Below are 18,155 nucleotides of genomic sequence, written 5' to 3'. Positions count from 1 at the left end.
TGCTGCTGGATTTTGCAATGGAAATGAGGTGCATCTGTGTGTGATGACACCTGTGGCTTGGAGTAATTCTACGCCGCTTTTCGCACAAATTGCTGGTAGCAGCTTTACATCTCCGACTTAAGTGTGGGGAATTAGGGGGACGGATGTCTTTGTCTGTGGTTGGTTAGACAAAGCGTATAAGCTTTCAGTCCAAACCGCACAGCTGATACCTGAGACGCACGTGGAGGGAGCACAGGTGTGTACAAACACACACACACACACACACACACACACACACACACACACACACCCGTAAGAGTCGGTAGTCAATCAGAGTAGGAGACCGTAGGAGGCAGACAACGAGGGTGAGTGACTAAATGAAGCAACAAACCACATGCACAACCACCACACTTGCAGAGTAGAAGTACCCTATACCTTGGCAACAGGGTCCATCAATCTTGAATGTAGCCTAGTTACCCAGCAGCCCCTCCTCCTTCCAGCTCCCTCTTTCCTCCCTCCTTCTCTTTCTTTCTTTCTTTCTCTCTCTCCTCTCTTCTTGGTCCCAGTGGGCAAGCATCGGGAGACGAGGAGCTATAAATAGCCTCAGCTAGCCTCAGGCGCAGAGTCAGTCAACTCAAGCTAATGCAGCTACCGCTCGTCGAAAAAACATGCATGTTATGATCTGCGCTGTAAATGGGGAGGGGTGCAGGAGTAACAAGCCGGCTGAATTGTGGGGAGCTCTGTCCACTGCATTGCCAAGCACAGTATTTTTCTGACAGCATCGAGAGACAGGCGAGCTTGACCCTGGACCGCATACTGTATGATGACAGAGGCCTTTGTTATGAAGGAGAAATGAGATGTCTGTCTGTGCCGCTGTGGCGTTTACAAAGAGCGACAGTGACAGAGAGAAGGAGAGGAAGGATGCTCCAGCCTCATTACATTCAGTGCACTTCCGTTCTGGCTGCTTCGTCCAGGGTGACTCCAGTGGGCAAGGTGAACTAGACAGGAACAATACGATTAATCAAACACGCCTCTCCTTGAAGAGCCTTTTCCTCTGGGTCGCAAATTTGCTTCCTGAGGGCACCAGCTGACGTCATGGCGACTGATAAAAGAGAATGGGTGACCCCTGTGTGAGCCGCCACCACTTTGCGTCCTGTGAACAGTCGGAAACAACCATCTGACCCTCATTTCATGCTGGTGGAGTCGGAAAAACACAGCGGTAATGCAATTTGGCGTGGTCTCCAAGTGTTTCTTTGTGCTTCTCCATGAATGTCGTCATTTGATAAAAAAAACAACCAATTAGTCGGGAATTGGTAATTAGACTACGGGTGTCTGTTGCACATCCAACACACATTACAGTCATTAGGTCAGTAGACCAAAAAAAGACTGCACACATGATACAAATGCATTGACTAAATCAGAAAAACGACTACTGTTTTTCAGCGTCTGCAAAAACATCTGAAGTTCTGATTTATGAATGTAATATGACCGTGACTGTTGGGTAAGGATTTGTGTGTAATTTATGAGCTCTTTTATAATTTAAGGAATGCGAATTCAGAACTACTATTACAAAACAAAACAACTATTTTATGGGCATAAAACTTTGACAACTGCTTTTCTAAAAGATATCAAGATTTTGTTATTAAATATGATCTATGCTGGTCATATTCAAAACAAGGCCATAACTCTATATAGGCAGTGCTGTAACACACCCCAAAGCAGCCATATTGGAGGTGCAAAGCTCCCTGGCATCAGTGGCAGACTGTAGCCCCCCCGCAGTGACCCAGCGCAGCAATAATAAGGCACACAAAGTGGATGGATGCATAAATTATTGAACTGATCTGGAAGCACCACTTTGTACATACACTGTTCTCTTCATCCAGAGTGGAGATCATATGTTTAGACTTTATTTGCACACAGGCTGAGTCTTAACGGGCCATGTTGGTGCCACACATTGGTTGCTAGGAGATTTGTGATGCAACTGTAAAGCCTCAGTAGCTGGGCCTAATGCTTTACAACAACAAACACCTACAATATGTGAGATGACAGTTGCTCTGCAGCTACTATGCTTACAGAGTAACAGGTGCACCATTTATCCACTGGTATATTGTGAAGTTTAATGTCCCAGCAATGTTCATACTTTGATCCTCTTACATTACGACGGTATTTCCTTGATGCCCAGACCAGACATCCATGTTTCCTGTCAAGCACTGTGGAGCACAATGTCAAAAGGCACAAGGATGGGGCTCTGAGGCAGCAGTGTAAACCATAATTGCAGCTGACAGCTCGTTGGCAGAACATAGTGTATCCCATTTCTCAGCTGGGACGAGACAAAAGACACGGGGACAAAAGATGCGTCCCGTTCCGTTCATTAGCTCATGTTCCCTCTCAGCTGTCTCTGTTCTAATACCAATTAAAAACAGAACTTTTCTAATATACCAGGACACCCACCCTGTATAAAGGCCATGATTAGGTGTTTGTTTTTGGAGGGGGATGGGTGCTGCGCACCATTTGCACCAGGACAAAGCGGCACTTGTGCATGTAGAGAGTCGGCCGTTGCACAAGAGACCCCCCTTGGGGTTGTTCTGGGATGGACTGTTGGTCATGTTCAGCCAAGTTGGTGGCACATGGAACGACAGAACTGACGAACTGTCTGGCTGGCAGGAGCCTCATCTCTGTTCACCGGGTTCAGCAAGGGAGGGAGGGCACAGCATTGTGGGAACACGCCGCTGAGGTGCATTTTGAAATTTGCCACAATTTCATAATTTGGTTTTGTAGGATAGAAACAACATGTAAGCACAAGTGAGCAGCAGAAAAACGTGACAATAAGGCTTTGAATGACTCTGCATGAGGCTCATGCTTGTATCACACTGACCAGCGCTGAAAAGAGGCAGCGGTCGTGTCACAAATGCACTCGTCCTGCGCTCCAGTTTTAGCTGCACGACACACGGCAACAAATCGCTCAATCGTGAAGAGAAGAATAAACACGGGAGACCAAAAATAATGATTGTTTGTTCGCCATGCATGCACGTGTGCATATCTTGTGTGTGTGTTTCTAAAAATAGACTCAGGGATAAGCCGGGCCCTCTTTATTGCAGTGAAAACTTTTAACCCCTTCACCCCTGAATTTAAGCAGTGTGATGTGTTTGGGTCCAGAAGGGGATTGAGAGAAAAGTAAATTTAATGGATGCGTGCATTAAATGCATTTTAAGGAGGTGACTGAGTTCCTCTCAACAATTATGGATCTGACCTAAGCCCAGGTAAACCATAGCCTTACTGTGGCAGCTGTGCTGCACCAGTTGGGAATTATTTATCTTGCTCAAGGACACCTCATTTTCCTGTCTTTCTCTTACTGAGGGAAGGGAAAGTGCTTCTCATTCACTTTTTCCATTTCAGTCGGTAAAGGCCAGTGATCTTTAAGTCCCAAGTCTGTTCCTTAAATCTCTGTGCCGGTGCTGCCCTGGCAATAGTATCAGGCAGGTGTAATAAAAAGCAAATCCATAATATAGACTTATAGCCATCCGGAGATCTGTGTGCATACTGTGCTGCAGTGTTTGTCAAAGATTGGTGTGAGGCCCAAAATTGGTCCAGATGATGCAAAATGAGAGATTAGCATTGTCAAAAATGATAATCCCAAATCTCATGGCAAAAAACAGTCATTCTTAAGTAGAAATGAATGTGAAACCCCCTTGGTGAAAAATATAAGACTGTTAGCAGCAGAGTGATGAGTTTTATTAGAGCCTGTCCTAACAAACCTACCAGATTAGTTTTTGGCCACAACAACAATTACCTTGAAAGGGAGAGGGAGGGTTAGACACAACCTCCAGGGTTTTTATCAACACTCCAGATAGGGCAGTGCGGACAAGTATGGACAACACAGCATCTTCAGGGTGTGTGCGTTTAACGCCCATGGGTCCTGTTTCTTAGAGGTGACATTGGTAAAAACTGTGTGTGTTTAGTAGGTTAGAGCGCTCGGTGTCCTTTGTGCTACCTGTCTCACACCAGCAAGGGACAAACCCTACACCAGGGTATATACATGTGTGTGTCACTGCCTTGTCTGTAGCATTGTTTACGTCAGCAGCGGTCCCTTGCTGTTCCAGCCAAAACTCCCTAATGACCAGATATTAAAAGTGAACTCACAGTTACACACACACAAAGACAATCTGCAGCAGACCCAGGTTCAGAAAAAAAACAGATCATGATGATTAAAAGAATAGTCTGACACTCTCAGAAATATGCTTATTCCCTGTTCTGGCAAAAGATGAGAGGACTGATACCACTCTCATGTCTGTGAGGTGAATGGTTACAGCTAGATCTACCGTGGGAAACAATTGGAGAGGAGTATAGGGAAGGTGTTTCCAAAGATATACTGGCCACTTAACACCTAAAACTCCATCAAGCATGTAAAGACACAAGACTAACTTGAGTTAGAGCTATGGTTAGCTGGTGAGCTAGCTCAAGCTAAATGTGTTTACTCTTTCCAACCAATTTCCTGTGGCTAACTTCACCATTTGTGGTTGTGTTTTCATATCAGTGTCACATCACATTATGCTCTGTTTACCGTCAACTGCCTGACACCCTCAGGAAGAAATGCAAAGTCAACACCAAATAAACTCTTGAGAACATGTGACCATGCAAACTTCACTATCACATCATATTGTATGTCTTCATTTAGGACATCTGTTGAAGGATAATTCAGATATTTTTAAACCTCAGTTTAAAGTGCCCTAGTTTTACATATTTTTGGGTTCGACATTAGTAGAAGGTGCAAAAACGTTTGGAATTGGTCCAGTAGATCACCTCTCCCGACAGCCGAGAACAGGCTGCAAACACTGGACTGTAAGCCCCCACTAAAAGTGCTTAATTTTGCCACTGACAGGCTCAGATTGTTAAGTGTTTGTCAACATTACGGAAAGGATCCCTATAGGCATTGGACCTGTGAGATCCTTTTTATCATTCTATTCAAATCCACCAGACTCCATTGACAAAAACAGTCATTTTACCCTGCTGCACACATGACTTGCTAATCTACAGCTGTGTCGATAGGTCGGTTTGTTTTGTTATTGTGTGTTACAAAAGAGACTGCGGTAGACCAGCGGTAAATTACTGTTTTATCAACGTAATCAGGTAGCTTTGAACCAAGCAACATAACGAGTATTTCTGGTTAAACAAAAAGGATCTTACAGATCTATCACTGTAGGGATCCTTTCTTTGAGTTGTCACACACACCAAGTAACATTCTGAGCCTGTCAGGGGCAAAACAGCCACTTCTAGCAAACACACTTTAAGAATTTACCCGAAGAATTACACTGCAGCCATTGTAGCTCATTTCTTAGCTGCCAGCGGAGGCAATCTGGACCGACTGCTACATTTTTGCACCCCAGTAAATGTATAAAAATAGGGCCCAGGTTTAAAAATACCAGAGTTATCCTTTAACTGGAACAAATTTTTTTTCAAACTGGTGTATTTATGTTTAGAAATCACTTGGAGGCAATTAAGAAATAATCATGGAAACTGGCAGGTGTACAGACAGAACTGTGTAGACACTGAAAATACTGTGATTCCCTTTTAACCAGTGCCCATAAACTGAATCTTCACTAAGGCAAACACAACTTGACTAGTTTGTACAAGACACGGTAAATCTGCGTATGCAAAGCAGCAAATCTTTCGGCGCCTGAAGCTGGAGGAGACTTGTGTGGAATCTTGTGTACCAGCACAAACCACGCAATCTCCTGACCCCACTCATTAGTATTTATTTTACATCATTTTATTTCCCTCTCTGTTTTTGTTGTGTTGCAAGGCTGTATAAACCTAAAAACGGTTGCGCTTGTAACCTAGATACCAGTGAGCCTTCGAGGAAAGGAGCACTGTGTCAAGTTCACCGGTTCAGAGCCATAAAAGGTGCTCACGCCCACACAGACCCTGCAAAATAAAGCAGTAAAAATGTAACCCGAACACAGTTTATATCCTGCTGTAAACATGCTTTTGATTGTGCTGCTGGAGATGTGTTGATTTTTTTTTTTTTTTTTTTTTGCATACAGCAATGTAAAGTTCAAACCTCTCATTCACAAATAATCACTTACTGTACCTGGCACTTACTTACCAACCACTTGCTTGCCTCAGTGTGTGTACGTATGTGTGTGTGGATGACTCATGTGCAGACCCAGCTCTATCTCCGATGGTAAACACTGCAGACTTTCCTGGAAAGCCGGTGCACTTCTGACTAAGACAAAAACAAATCGTTGCCAGCTAGCGGCATCACCTTCCCCCTTTAATAAGACTGTAACACCTGAAGATGCTGGCTGCTCTTTTTAAACTTATGTTTTCATTTTCACTTAAACTTCAACCTGCCTGCATCCGTTTCACAGTGAAGCATCAGAGGTGAAGCAGGTTTCTCATTGGTTTACGATGGAAGTATGAGAATATGACTCATTTGGTGTTTTACTCAGCTTTCCCTTCTGACCATTAGATGTTGGCTTCTGTTTTTTTTTGTAATTGTCCTTTTTTTCCCCTGGGTGTCGTCTAAATACACAGGCACGTGAGGTTTGTGTTGTCACCCTTTTATCTCCATCGAGGGCAACCCAGACGGCCTCACCAGGAACTGATGAGGCTGTTTGGCAGGTGACCACAACCACAGAGGGGCCCCAGAGAATCATGGGAAAGAAGCCTGATGATGGACCCAGAGTCCAGACACTAGGATAGCGTACAGCGAAATAAACCAAAGACAAAATAGACTGACTTTAAAACTGTCATTTATACTTTTCATTGAAATCAAAAGTCAACACTGTGGTTACCATGGAAACAGAAACAAATTTGCTTTTTCAGCGTCTATCTCACTCTCTAAAAATTGAAAAAAAATGGACAAATTGTTTTTGTTGATTGGTGATTCGCTGAGCGGACTGGGCCTAATGTTTTTGGCAAGTAGGTGGCGCTAGTTAATCAAGATGCTTCCGCTTATGAATCAGTTTTTTACTGAACAAACTGCACTCCACATTTAGCCTGACTGCTACTGACAAGTGTAATTCATCCTGAGCGTGACATTTACACAAAGCACCCTGTTCAACCAAACACGGTCAACATGTTAGCTCATTGCTAGGCACAAGTGTAAAACAAATGTCGCCAGCTAATGTGCTAAAGCTCTCGGTACACAGAATAATCACTCCTGTGCAAACACTACAGCCTGTTTGCTGATATGCCTGCAAAAAGACTGATGTGAAGGTCTTATCAGCCCGACCCCCTTTTGTTCTGGGAAATATAAACCCGACAAAGTGTTTTACATTTCACTTTTCTAGGAAGAGATTTATGGTAAATGATATTTAATCTAAAAATCCCACTGCTGCAGTAATAAAGAAAATGAGTAAGTCCTGGATCAAAAACGTGCGTGCTAGTAAGCTCATTTACAGATTACAAAAATGGCACACAAGCAGGCAGGCACGCATGCACGGTCGCAAACACCCGCCAGAGCTGCTGCATGAGGGCGAACATGCAGACACACACACCCACACACACACTCGAGGCTTTACTTGGAGGGCTGGTACATGATTGGAAATAAGTGCAAAGCAAGCTCAGGAAAAAGTTGGCAGCTTTGGATCGCGCTGCAAATACAAGAGTACAACAAAGCTGTGGGTCTGAAAGTCTCATTGTTCACCCCGAGAACAAAGCCAATGTTGTTCAATTACATTCAATATAAAACAAATTCAGTTTAACGGTGGTATCAGCAGGCGACCCTGATGCAACCTGAAGCCACAGGATCAATTCCCTTGCTTTAATTTCTCAAAGAACAGAGAAATTACACTGATGCATCTGTTAAAACAGAGCAAATCATCACCCTGCTCATTCTCACTTCAGTAAACATCACTGCTATAAACATTTTGTGAAAAAAAAAAGCCACAAGACAAGCGCCACAAGGCCAATTTTTCACATTTCATGTCTTAAAATGTCTCTTGGCTGCCTGTTTCTGTCTCTCTCTCTCTCTCTCGGCACACCAGCATCCAACAAGTGTGTCTCTGATCTGTCATTCAAACAAGAGAAGCAACACCTCAAATTGACGCCCACACTTGGCAGCACTCAGAGGACCAGGATCGTCTCCTCCGAAGGCTTTTCAGAGGGAAACAAGAGAGCGAGAAACGGCAGCTGCAGATATGAATCGTCTCTCCAGGACTCACAAAAGATCACAGCTATTTTTGTTGTGGTGAGAGGTGAGTTAACGTGGGTGACAGGCACGTCCCGGGCAGCCCCGTTTGGCCCTCTCGTGGGAAGCAAACGGCGGAGATGAGGAGGTAGAGGAGGGCAGGGTGGGAAATTAACAGCTAAATCTTATTATATGTTGACAGGAGCTGGTTAGTTTATCTGCTCTATTAGCTGCTGCAGCCGGTCGCCAGAAAGGAGTAAAATTTCCTGCTTTGGCTTTGTTCAGATTTGGGAATTGATTCAATGTCACTTCTTGTCTTCTTCCAGCAGAATCGTACTGTGATGAAATAATGTCAGAAGTATCATCTCAGAAAATGGTTGAAAATAAAAGCAATCATTGATCTGTAAAAAGACTGTACGAGTCTGCATGTCTGGTTTAATTTCATTGAGGGATTTTGCTGATTTTACACGTGACGTTCAGTGTACTCGAGACAGACTGTGTATAATGAAAGAGACTGTTGAGCTGCATTATGGGAAACGTAGGATCTAGTGTTTTTAGAGCTTGACCCATACTAGGGACTAAATGTCAGGACATCTCAGCCTCTACTGCTTCAATTTTGACAATTTTTAAAATGTATTTCCGTATGGTAGTGCACAACTAAATCGGGGAATAGCCCTTTAAGACATTTTTAAAGGTTAATGACGCAAACCACTAAATCAAAGTCAATTCAGACACAAAATTGAGCAAAAACAGTAAGTACTCAGTAAAAGTTGTCATAAAATGAGTGCAGAAACAACTTAAGTTAACTTAACTGTGAGAGTCTGCATGAGTGATTACATTTTTATAAAGGCATCTAAACCACAAACAGATTTATTGGAAAATCAGACATCATTTAATTCTTTTTATCATCTATAGTATCGACTTCTTGAGCAATTGTGGTGTCTGACCTGATCATAAAAACTTAAATACAGTAGTTAAAACATGTTCACACACAGATTACTGAATATTATTTGAATGATTCCTCAGAATTAACTGCATTTACCATTTATCTCAAGGCGGTGAACACTCGAGTGACCGTGTAACATGCCACTTTGCATATGCGGGCGTTAGTCACTGCCACAATCATTTCTTAGGAATAGCAGGGCATTAATTTTGTCGAGACGAGTTAAGGTGTGGTGGAATTAGAATGGGCTGTCTAATGATAACTGTTGAGCCACACTAATCTGAGGTTGATCTAACCATATAACGCGCTTGGCCCTACTTGGAGAGTGGGAAAGTGAGCCGACACCACGGTGAGACGTCTGCGGACGGAGCGCCTTCTCTGAAAGGCAAGTTAAATAGCATACACATGTGCACCAGAGATATCAGCCCCGTGTGGCGTGCTCAGATGTGTCACTGATGGAGATGTTAGATGGTTGAGGGCGCCGGCTGAGGCTGCAGCTCGTTCATATCTCTCGGGACCCGGTGGTTACCTCAGCTGTGGTATTTATAGTGCACACACTCCCAGGTGTACAAAGTAAACACGGTCGACACTGTCAGGTACTGCACCGACGAGGGCAGGAAGCTAACCTTTTCATCTGCCAGCTGCTTACCAAATAATTTATCAGCTCGCTAAAACACGAGCCAAAGCTTCTAAACTGAGCTTGATTAGGTGTCAAAGAGGAAACTCTCTTAATGAGCCCGCGTTATGGGCTTTTTCTCTCGTCCTCTGGAGCTCATTCATACTGAATCAATCCAATTAACACTCATAAAACCAGATTAAAATGTTTTATTGCGTTTTAGCGAGCAGACTCGTCTGTGTGCGCTGAGAATCAAATGTGCACATATATCAATATGGCAGATGTAGCAGTGGAGAGATTTCCCTTAATGTGACTGTACTGAGGAGCTAAGTTCTCATTACTCCACACATGACAGTAACAAATTCTGTCGGAGAATCCCGACGCGTTTCAGCCGCACTGATGGATTGGTGTTTCTTCAGCGCTTAGGCCGAGGAGATGCTGCAAAATTTCTGCCTCTCTGTCACTTTTAAAACAATAGAGTCCTTAGAGGGAAGTTGATTCAACTTACTCTCATGTTTTATCAGTATCCTACACTGGTATTTGTGCACAAATAAGCAAAGTCCTGTTTTATTTGGGTCACTTTTGTGCCAACGTATTACAAGAATCCAGACTAATAAAATGCTGATTTAAAGAGCTGATCCTGATCCTGATCCTGTGTGATGAAAGGCCGATATCGTCTGGATGCATGGATCCAACCTTGCTATCAACAGACACGTAAGACTTGAAATTACCCCAAAAATCTGTTCAGTCAAATATCTTAATTTCCACCATGTGCAAAGACAGATTCATGCTGACAGACAGTATGTTAATAATGACATCGATCTTACCTTGGTGGCTGTGTGATGTCATTGCTGACGGGTCGGTGTGGTTGGGCGTCCACGCAGTGCGGCAGGTGAGCGCCCGGCTTGGTGTGTGTTGTTTGTGCGAGTGCAGATGTGGTTTACAGGGCGCCGATGGGGATGCTGTTATCCTGCCAAATCTGCAGCTATCTGGGAGTGTGTTTGGATGTGTATTCGGGCTGATCCAACAGGACGCTCCCTCAAGAGTCCCTCAAGGCTGGAAACAGGAAGCAGACTTCCAGCAGCGGCAGCCAATCCCCATGAGACTTTTGATTTGGCTACTCCGATCAGAGCGGTACCAACCTATCAGAGAGGACAAAAAGGACCATGTCACTACTTGTCTTTTAGAAAATAACATCTAATTTCTGATGTCATACAACTTTCATCAGGTCTTTGGACGTTTTTATTTGCATGATACAGCACCATCAGCGTCAAAGCAGCAAATAAACAAGACACTTCGTCTGTTTCACTCTGAAATTCAGTGTTTCCACTATCAGGTGCATTCATCCGGTCATGGTGGGCTGCCATCTCTCGTTTTAATACCACAACAACAATCCCTGGCCTCCTGTGAACTCGCAGAATAATCATTTCAACGCTGTATATAGATTTTAAAGTTGTAAAAAAGAGATATCAGGATGCAGTGATTAATGGAAATGGCTATGAGGTGAGATAAAGCTTGCTATGTGCATCCCTATTAATGTCTCACACACACAGATCATTTTTCATCATAGTATTGATCTTTCAGTGACATCTGTTGGCTTAAGTCTTGGATTCCACTTCCAGTATAGAGTTGATATGGTGTGGTCATCCATAATTGTTCAATTTTAAACAATCCAGGCCTGCAGCTAAGATTTATTAGGATAATAATAAAGTAAGGATGATTGCTTGACCGATAAAATGAGAGAAAATAATGAGAAATGCCCATCACAAGTTACCAGTTACCAAATAAATTCACTCCCCGATTTCCCAGCAGTGTTAAGAAGTGAACTTCTTTTGCCTCCCAATGTCAGATGACTGCATGACTATTACAAGCAATTCAATCGCTCAAAATGCAACCTAGCTAACCACGACGAAGGGGAATTCCTGGTCTGTTAGCATTTTCTGACCCATGATTTAATCACTTTTCAATACTTGCATTGTTGTCCGACAACACGACACCTTTCAGACATCTATTTCCTGTTGTTTATTCTGACTGAGAATGGATTCCTGCTCCTGGAAACACATCCCGAGTTTTTTTTTTAAAGTAAAATACAGTTGCAGTGAAAAACCAAAACCGCCGCCGAAAACTCAATACAACACTGCAAGAAGCTGTAAGCCAATCAGGCAATAAATTGCTTGTCTCGGACATAGTTTCTTTTGGACTCCAAGATTAAGAAAAAATATGGAAAAAGTATGATGTATTACTCTCAATGTGGGAATGGTCCCGTTAGTCTCGTGAACATTTGAATTTTACAGAGATTCTTGCATTTGCTTTGGGGATAATGATCTTTTCTTTGTTTTGGAAATAACTAATTGGTCTTTTTACTGTTTCTGGAGATAAATGATTGTTTTTCTCTTCGTTTTCGGAGAGTAGCCTGAATTCCTGGAGCCTGGAGCAGGAGTGTCAGATGTGATCACGGCTCGAGCCTCGACTTCACCACCGCAAATAGAAACGGGTTAAACTGCCTGAGGGTGAGGTGGATGGAGGGGGGGGGTATGGGGGTAGTGTGCATGTTCACGCCCTTGTGTGTGCGCTGGTAGAGGTCTCAGAGGTCCTCTGAAGTAGGATGGATGCATATGTGTGTGTGTGTGCACTTAAAGCAGGGTGGGGGGGTGGGTGGGTCTCAAGACAAGAGGGCCAGACAGTTCAGCCGCAGGACAAATTGCCCCAAAAAAGTCGGTCACTGCACAGTGCGCACACACACACACACACACACTTGTGCTTTGTGATGGAAAAGCAAGGCAAGGGTTGGGGTGGGGCGGGGTGGGGCTAGGGGTGTGTGTGTGTGTGTGTGTGTGTTAGTGGATGGGGGGGGGTTGAACGTGTGTGTCACGGGGAGTAGCTGACACACCAGGGGGGCTTCATGCAACACCATTCTTCCAGGGCATCTCATCTGTCTCGGGAGGGGTATTCATATATATATGTGTGTGTGTGTGTGTGTGTGTGTGTGTGTGTGTGTGTGTGTCCTAGGCCATTGTCCCTAAAAAGAGCTTGCTTGATGCAGGGTGACAGATCTGGGGAGACGAGCCCTGCGGCCCAAAGTGAAGAAATAATAATAAAAACACAGAGATGGAAAACGTTGGGGTTGTGGTGAGTAAACAAGACTAAAATGTGCACAAACAAAACAGCTGGATTTCTCCCCACAAAGTCTGAAATGAAGCGTCAAACTTGCCCTGATCATGACAGCAGCTGCTGTAAATGCCTGTCACAAAAAAAAGGTGGCCACGCTCAGTCCAAACTCCAACTCCCTCACATATTCCCCACTTCTATCCAACGTTTCCTGCCCGTCCACCTCTCCCTGCTCTCCTCTCTCTTTACAGCAGCCCTATTATGCTGCTTTGATGTTGCTTTAACAGCCCGTACGCCCCCATTCACAAAAAAAAAAAGATTGACGCATGCAGAGAATTACCACCGCCCATCCCGAACCATTCACACACACTCAAACACACACTTACGCAGGCCTGTAGCTTCATTTTACGCATTTTCCTCGCCAATAACACGAGTACACGGCGACAGATCTGTGTCGGCACTATGTATATTGCATTAAAGCCCAAGGCTCGGCCGTGCACTAAAAATAGCTCAGCAACAATCGGCATAATAAACATCGCCTGTCCGCGCCCCCCCACCCCCCCTACACACTTCCCGCCCGCTTCAGTACAACAAACCTTCCTCGAAATGGTTTTAAAGATGTGAAATAGCTCCTACCAGGTGTAGATAGGAGTCTGGCGAGCGGAAAAACAAGCAGGAAGCCGAAGCCGGAGCGGAGCGGAGAGGAAACTTCAGCCGGACATTGTTTTGATGAATCCGGTCTGTGCATCGCATCCCTGCCTGAATATCAACATCACAGCGGCGCAGCTCGGCTACACGCTCATCCCGAGAGCACGTAAACGCACCAGCAGCTCACCTACACGGGCCAGGAGGAAGACAACATGTGTCCCACGGGGGTGTTATTCCTCTCCCATGTTACACTCTGTGGGGCTTTTTTTTTTCTCAGCGCAGAGAGAAGGAGAGAGAGAGAGAGAGAGAGGTGGAGGGGGGGTGGGGGGACGAAGAAATTCATCTCCTGACAGATTCCGCCATACTGGATTTTTGTTACAGCCCCAGCACAGTCACATGGAGCCCCTACTTTTACCAGGGGCGGGCTCAGTCTGCTGAAAATGTGATCATCTACGAGGATACAGCGTGATGTGTGTGTGTGTGTGTGTGTGTGTGTGTGTGTGTGTGTGTGTGTGTGTGTGTGTGTGTGTGAGTGTGTGTGTGTGTGTGTGTGTGGGTTGGATGGAAGGTAGTAGTTAGGGCTGTGTCATTAATAAGGAAAAACTCTCGGGGCGTGTCCTGTATTGTGGAAGAAGTGCGCACATGTTGTAAAGTACAAAAGCACAGGCAGCAAAAAGTTAGAGTGAGATCTATTCTATTACTGTAGTAGATCTACTGGTGCAGGGGGCAGCATGTGAGGTTCCCCCATTAATGTGTTATCTTCTATAATTACACTCAGATTCAGGTTTATCCTGATCCAGACAAGCAATAATTAATAATTAAGTCAAGGACACTATGTAAAGGACAAGAGGCAGGAGGAAGAAGGTTACAATAAGTTACAAAAAATAAATAAATTGTGATGTCTAAATAACAATAGGAGGTCTAAAATAAACCTGAGTATGAAGATAAAAGCTTTTATCAATATCGCTTTTTATAGTCGCTCTTATCTTCGTACTCATTTTTTAGGGTTCTTATTGTTTTAATACATCATTATCTATTTGTTGGTTACATTTTGTATTATTAATCTCAATCTGCAAAGCAACTGAACTTATTAAAGTATTAAAGTGTTATCTGCTTTCCTCCCCGTGTGTCTAACGTAGTCACTACTTTGGCTTTTAATAACCTTAACCTACTTCATGGTGTTTTAAATGTGATGTAACTGCTGTATAATATTTCTATAGGAGCCTGTATGTCTGTGGCACACTGTAATGACTTTTTAATAACATTTTCCTCTTCTATGGCATTTTTATTGACCATGATATCATTACTACAATCCCCAACATGTTATAGTCTCTTATGGTGTTTCTGCACCACTCTTTAGTGAGCTTACAAGACCTTTATCCCATTTTAGCTCAAAAACACAGCATTTGAATGCTCCTACATTATTCATATTGTATCAGTAGTGAGTCTATTATAACTTTATACTAATTTATAGCCTTATGACATCCCTATAATATACTTACACTAATAATTACTGGCTCTGTGCTACTCAGAGGTTAGTTTCCAGTAATTTAATAAAACTTAATGGTGCCTGTTTTCCATTGCGATAATTATATCTTTAATATACTTTATCATAATAATAATAACAGGCTGTCACTTACAGTGGTTAGCTTCTAATAGCCAATATGATAGGTTTATCTAGTATGGTGTCATTATTACATTGCTAAAACGTTCCTGGAGTTGTCCAATGGATTTACAGTTCATCTGTGCGTCTGCTGCAACTTCATCATGAGTGCATATATGTTTTTACCTCCTGTGCGAGCCCATCAACATGTCATTAATCAGTGAAATAATCTGACATGTTTATATATATATACATATTTGGTGCCTGAGATTACTAACCTTCCTGCCATCATTCAACACTTTCCATAACCAGCACTTGCAAAATGAAACAAATGTTTTCATCCAATTCTTGCTCTCTACAACATGAAACGCCTTCCCCTCTGCCTTCTCTAATCCAATATGCTTTTATATCCATTACTTTAGATTTGATTTTGCATCTCAGAAGCCACCCACAGGCAAATCTGCGACACCACTGCCTGGTTTAGCTGACTTGATTACTATAATATGCTAACTAGTTTCTATGTAGGCTACGTCTGCAGGCACAGACGGTGTTATTATTCACCAAGAGCAGGTAGACGACGCAGCTCTGCTATGAGGTAAGTGGTTCTCATACCTTCGGGCTCCTCTGACGGCTCGGTGAAGCTCTGGAAGGACTCGATTCAAGGCCTGAGAGGACTCAGCCAACACACTAAAGAAGTAGAAGTGGCTGATATATGACTGAACTTCACCACTGCCAAGATTAGTGCCAGTGTCCCGTTCAGCAAAGGAAAGAAAGCTTTGACAGTTTGACAATTTAATCACCTTCTTTTTTAATTTCCCTCAGAGAGCTAACACATAAAGATCCTCATCAGCAGCACTTTAGATTATCTTTCTTACAGCCAAAGGGAAAATATTACCTTCATTTTTTTCCCAAGGATGTCAAAGGTCACGTGCTCTCGTGTCGTTGTCATATCCTTAGGTTATTTATAGTGAAATCATATCATGTATGTTAATATAAGTTATCTCTTTTGTGTGTGATGCAGCCACCAGCTCTGTCAGATAAACTAATTATTTAACAACACTGATTATAAGAAAGTGGATATTGTTGCAAGAATGTTTTATACAAATGAGCTGGAAATACTTTGGTCGGTTCAGTCAGGTTTGCATTTGTAAAAGTATCACTCTGAGTGGGAGAAAATGAATATTTCAACCAATTTATCCTCTAGTTTGTTAGCTTGTTTTCACCATTAATCCAATACTATTAACTATTTTACAACAAACTAACTATTGTCACTGTTATTCTCCAGTTTTATTCTATTTTAATTCATGTTTTTCTTCTTTTTGTTTTCTTTAAAAGTGCTTTTTATATGAGTGTCTCTTTTATATCTTATCTTCAGGCCTTTTATGTCTTGTTGAGTTGCCTTGTTATTGCCTGTTATAAAGGTGCTTTAACATGTTTCATTACTTTAAGTATCTATTTAAAATATTTATCCGTTACTTTTAACTAACTACTTCAATATGTGTGGCTTTTTTAAATATGTGTTTTGGTTTCCAAACTAGTCCAGCTGCTCCAGAACCTTTCTTCTTGGAAATCCCTTCGGTTTAGAATCACAGTTTTTATCTCTTCCTCGTGTCGTTATGGTAAATATTCATAAAGTTCATTATCATTTCTTCTGTGAGAGGGTAAAATCTTTTCACTTACCCTCCTCCTCTTCAAGGAGATCCACCAGCGTTTCCTCATGCTGCTCAAGGGCACTTCAGCAGCGCAGGTGCTTTCTGTCTTGAATCCTGACCTTCCCTCTGGATCTCTATCAGCACTTTTATTACTGTGAAAGAAAACAACCTTTTTATTATTTTTAACTCGGCCCTGTGATTTTGTGCTGCTCAGGTACAACTTGAATTTATTAATCAAGGTCGCTCCTCTTTTGGAGTACAGGGGAGGCCCACTGGGACAGCCGTATCCATAGCAACAGAGGATTATAATTTCTGTGGATGAGCTACGGAGCACTGGTTACGTAAGGCGGTCGGTCTTGGAGGCATCTCTGATGTTGTTGTGCTTAAGTAAGCTCTTTAGGCCTAAACCATAGATGACTGCAGACCTCCTTTTTCTGTACTTGAGAGGACATGAGCTCCCTTTATAATCCTTCTGTGAACTTGCTGGACACCATATTCAACCAGAAATAATTCACACAAATTGTTTTGTTTTGGATGTTTGTGAGGATAGCTGCCTCTAAAAATCACACGTCTCCCCAAAACACTAAAACAAGAACTAAAACTGAATGATAACTAAATGAAAACCGCCAAATCACCACTGAATTTACATACATTTAAAAACAAATATATAGGCAAATAGATAACTGACGTCTACAGCCATACAAGCAGAATAATGAGGCTGAACTGACAGCTAACATGCTGATATGTTCACCATGCTCATCATTGTAGTTTAGATAAACTGAAAGTTTGATTTGGCAGAGCTAGAAATGCTAAAAGATAAAACATACACTTTTTGTTGTTTATTGAGCAAATGTAACCCAAAAAAAAATCGATAAAACATGTTTCAGTGTGAAGAATTGTAGCAACAGACAATCCTCTCATCATATCCAGACATAAACGTCACTGTGACACAAAAAGCACAAAGTTTATACTTGTTCTGTCCGCGAGCACAGATGGTCTTAGACATCTGCATCTGCATTGTTTGTCTGTAGGCATCTGCTGACGCAGAAATGTATAAAACGCTCAAATGTGTGTATATGTGCGTGTGTGTCAGTGAGTGTGTCCAGAGCAGTGATGTCAAAGCAGGGATTAGATTGGCTTATATTGCCCAGAGCAGCACATTTGCAATTCAGTGCACATCACACTCGGGTTGCCAAATCGCTGATTATGTTAGTTTAACTATTTTGCATCCATGAGAGAAACCATCACCTCCTTCCATTTCAGGTTTCTATACAGTGTGGATAGCTATAAGTCCTCTTATTTGGAACATGATGCCTTTAAAAGCATCTGTACCAAAGTACCTTACATGGCTCTGGCTAAAAACACAGATCCTGAGTAATGATGTTCCAAAAATACACCATGTATTTGGCCAGCGGCTGGAAAAGGAGCAGCAATCAGGGTAGAAAGTCAACAGGCGAGCGTGTACGGCCTGCGCA

General features: G+C 42.7%; 1 protein-coding gene across 1 annotated transcript in view; it reads right to left on the bottom strand.

Moving 5' to 3' along the window:
- The window catches only part of LOC139223525 (histone deacetylase 4-like), a 51,475-nt gene extending 40,940 nt beyond the window's left edge, over window positions 1-10,535 (bottom strand). Inside the window, exon 1 of the mRNA XM_070855458.1 lies at window positions 10,497-10,535. Within this exon, the coding sequence (XP_070711559.1) occupies window positions 10,497-10,518 (22 nt within the window). The 5' untranslated portion in view covers window positions 10,519-10,535. The remainder of the gene's footprint in view (window positions 1-10,496) is intronic.
- Window positions 10,536-18,155: the final 7,620 nt, after the last annotated feature.

This window comes from Pempheris klunzingeri, chromosome 24 (genome assembly GCF_042242105.1).
Source record: "Pempheris klunzingeri isolate RE-2024b chromosome 24, fPemKlu1.hap1, whole genome shotgun sequence".
NCBI lineage: Eukaryota > Metazoa > Chordata > Actinopteri > Acropomatiformes > Pempheridae > Pempheris > Pempheris klunzingeri.
Note: the sequence above shows the minus strand (reverse complement) of the source record. Positions and strands in the feature narration are given on the sequence as shown.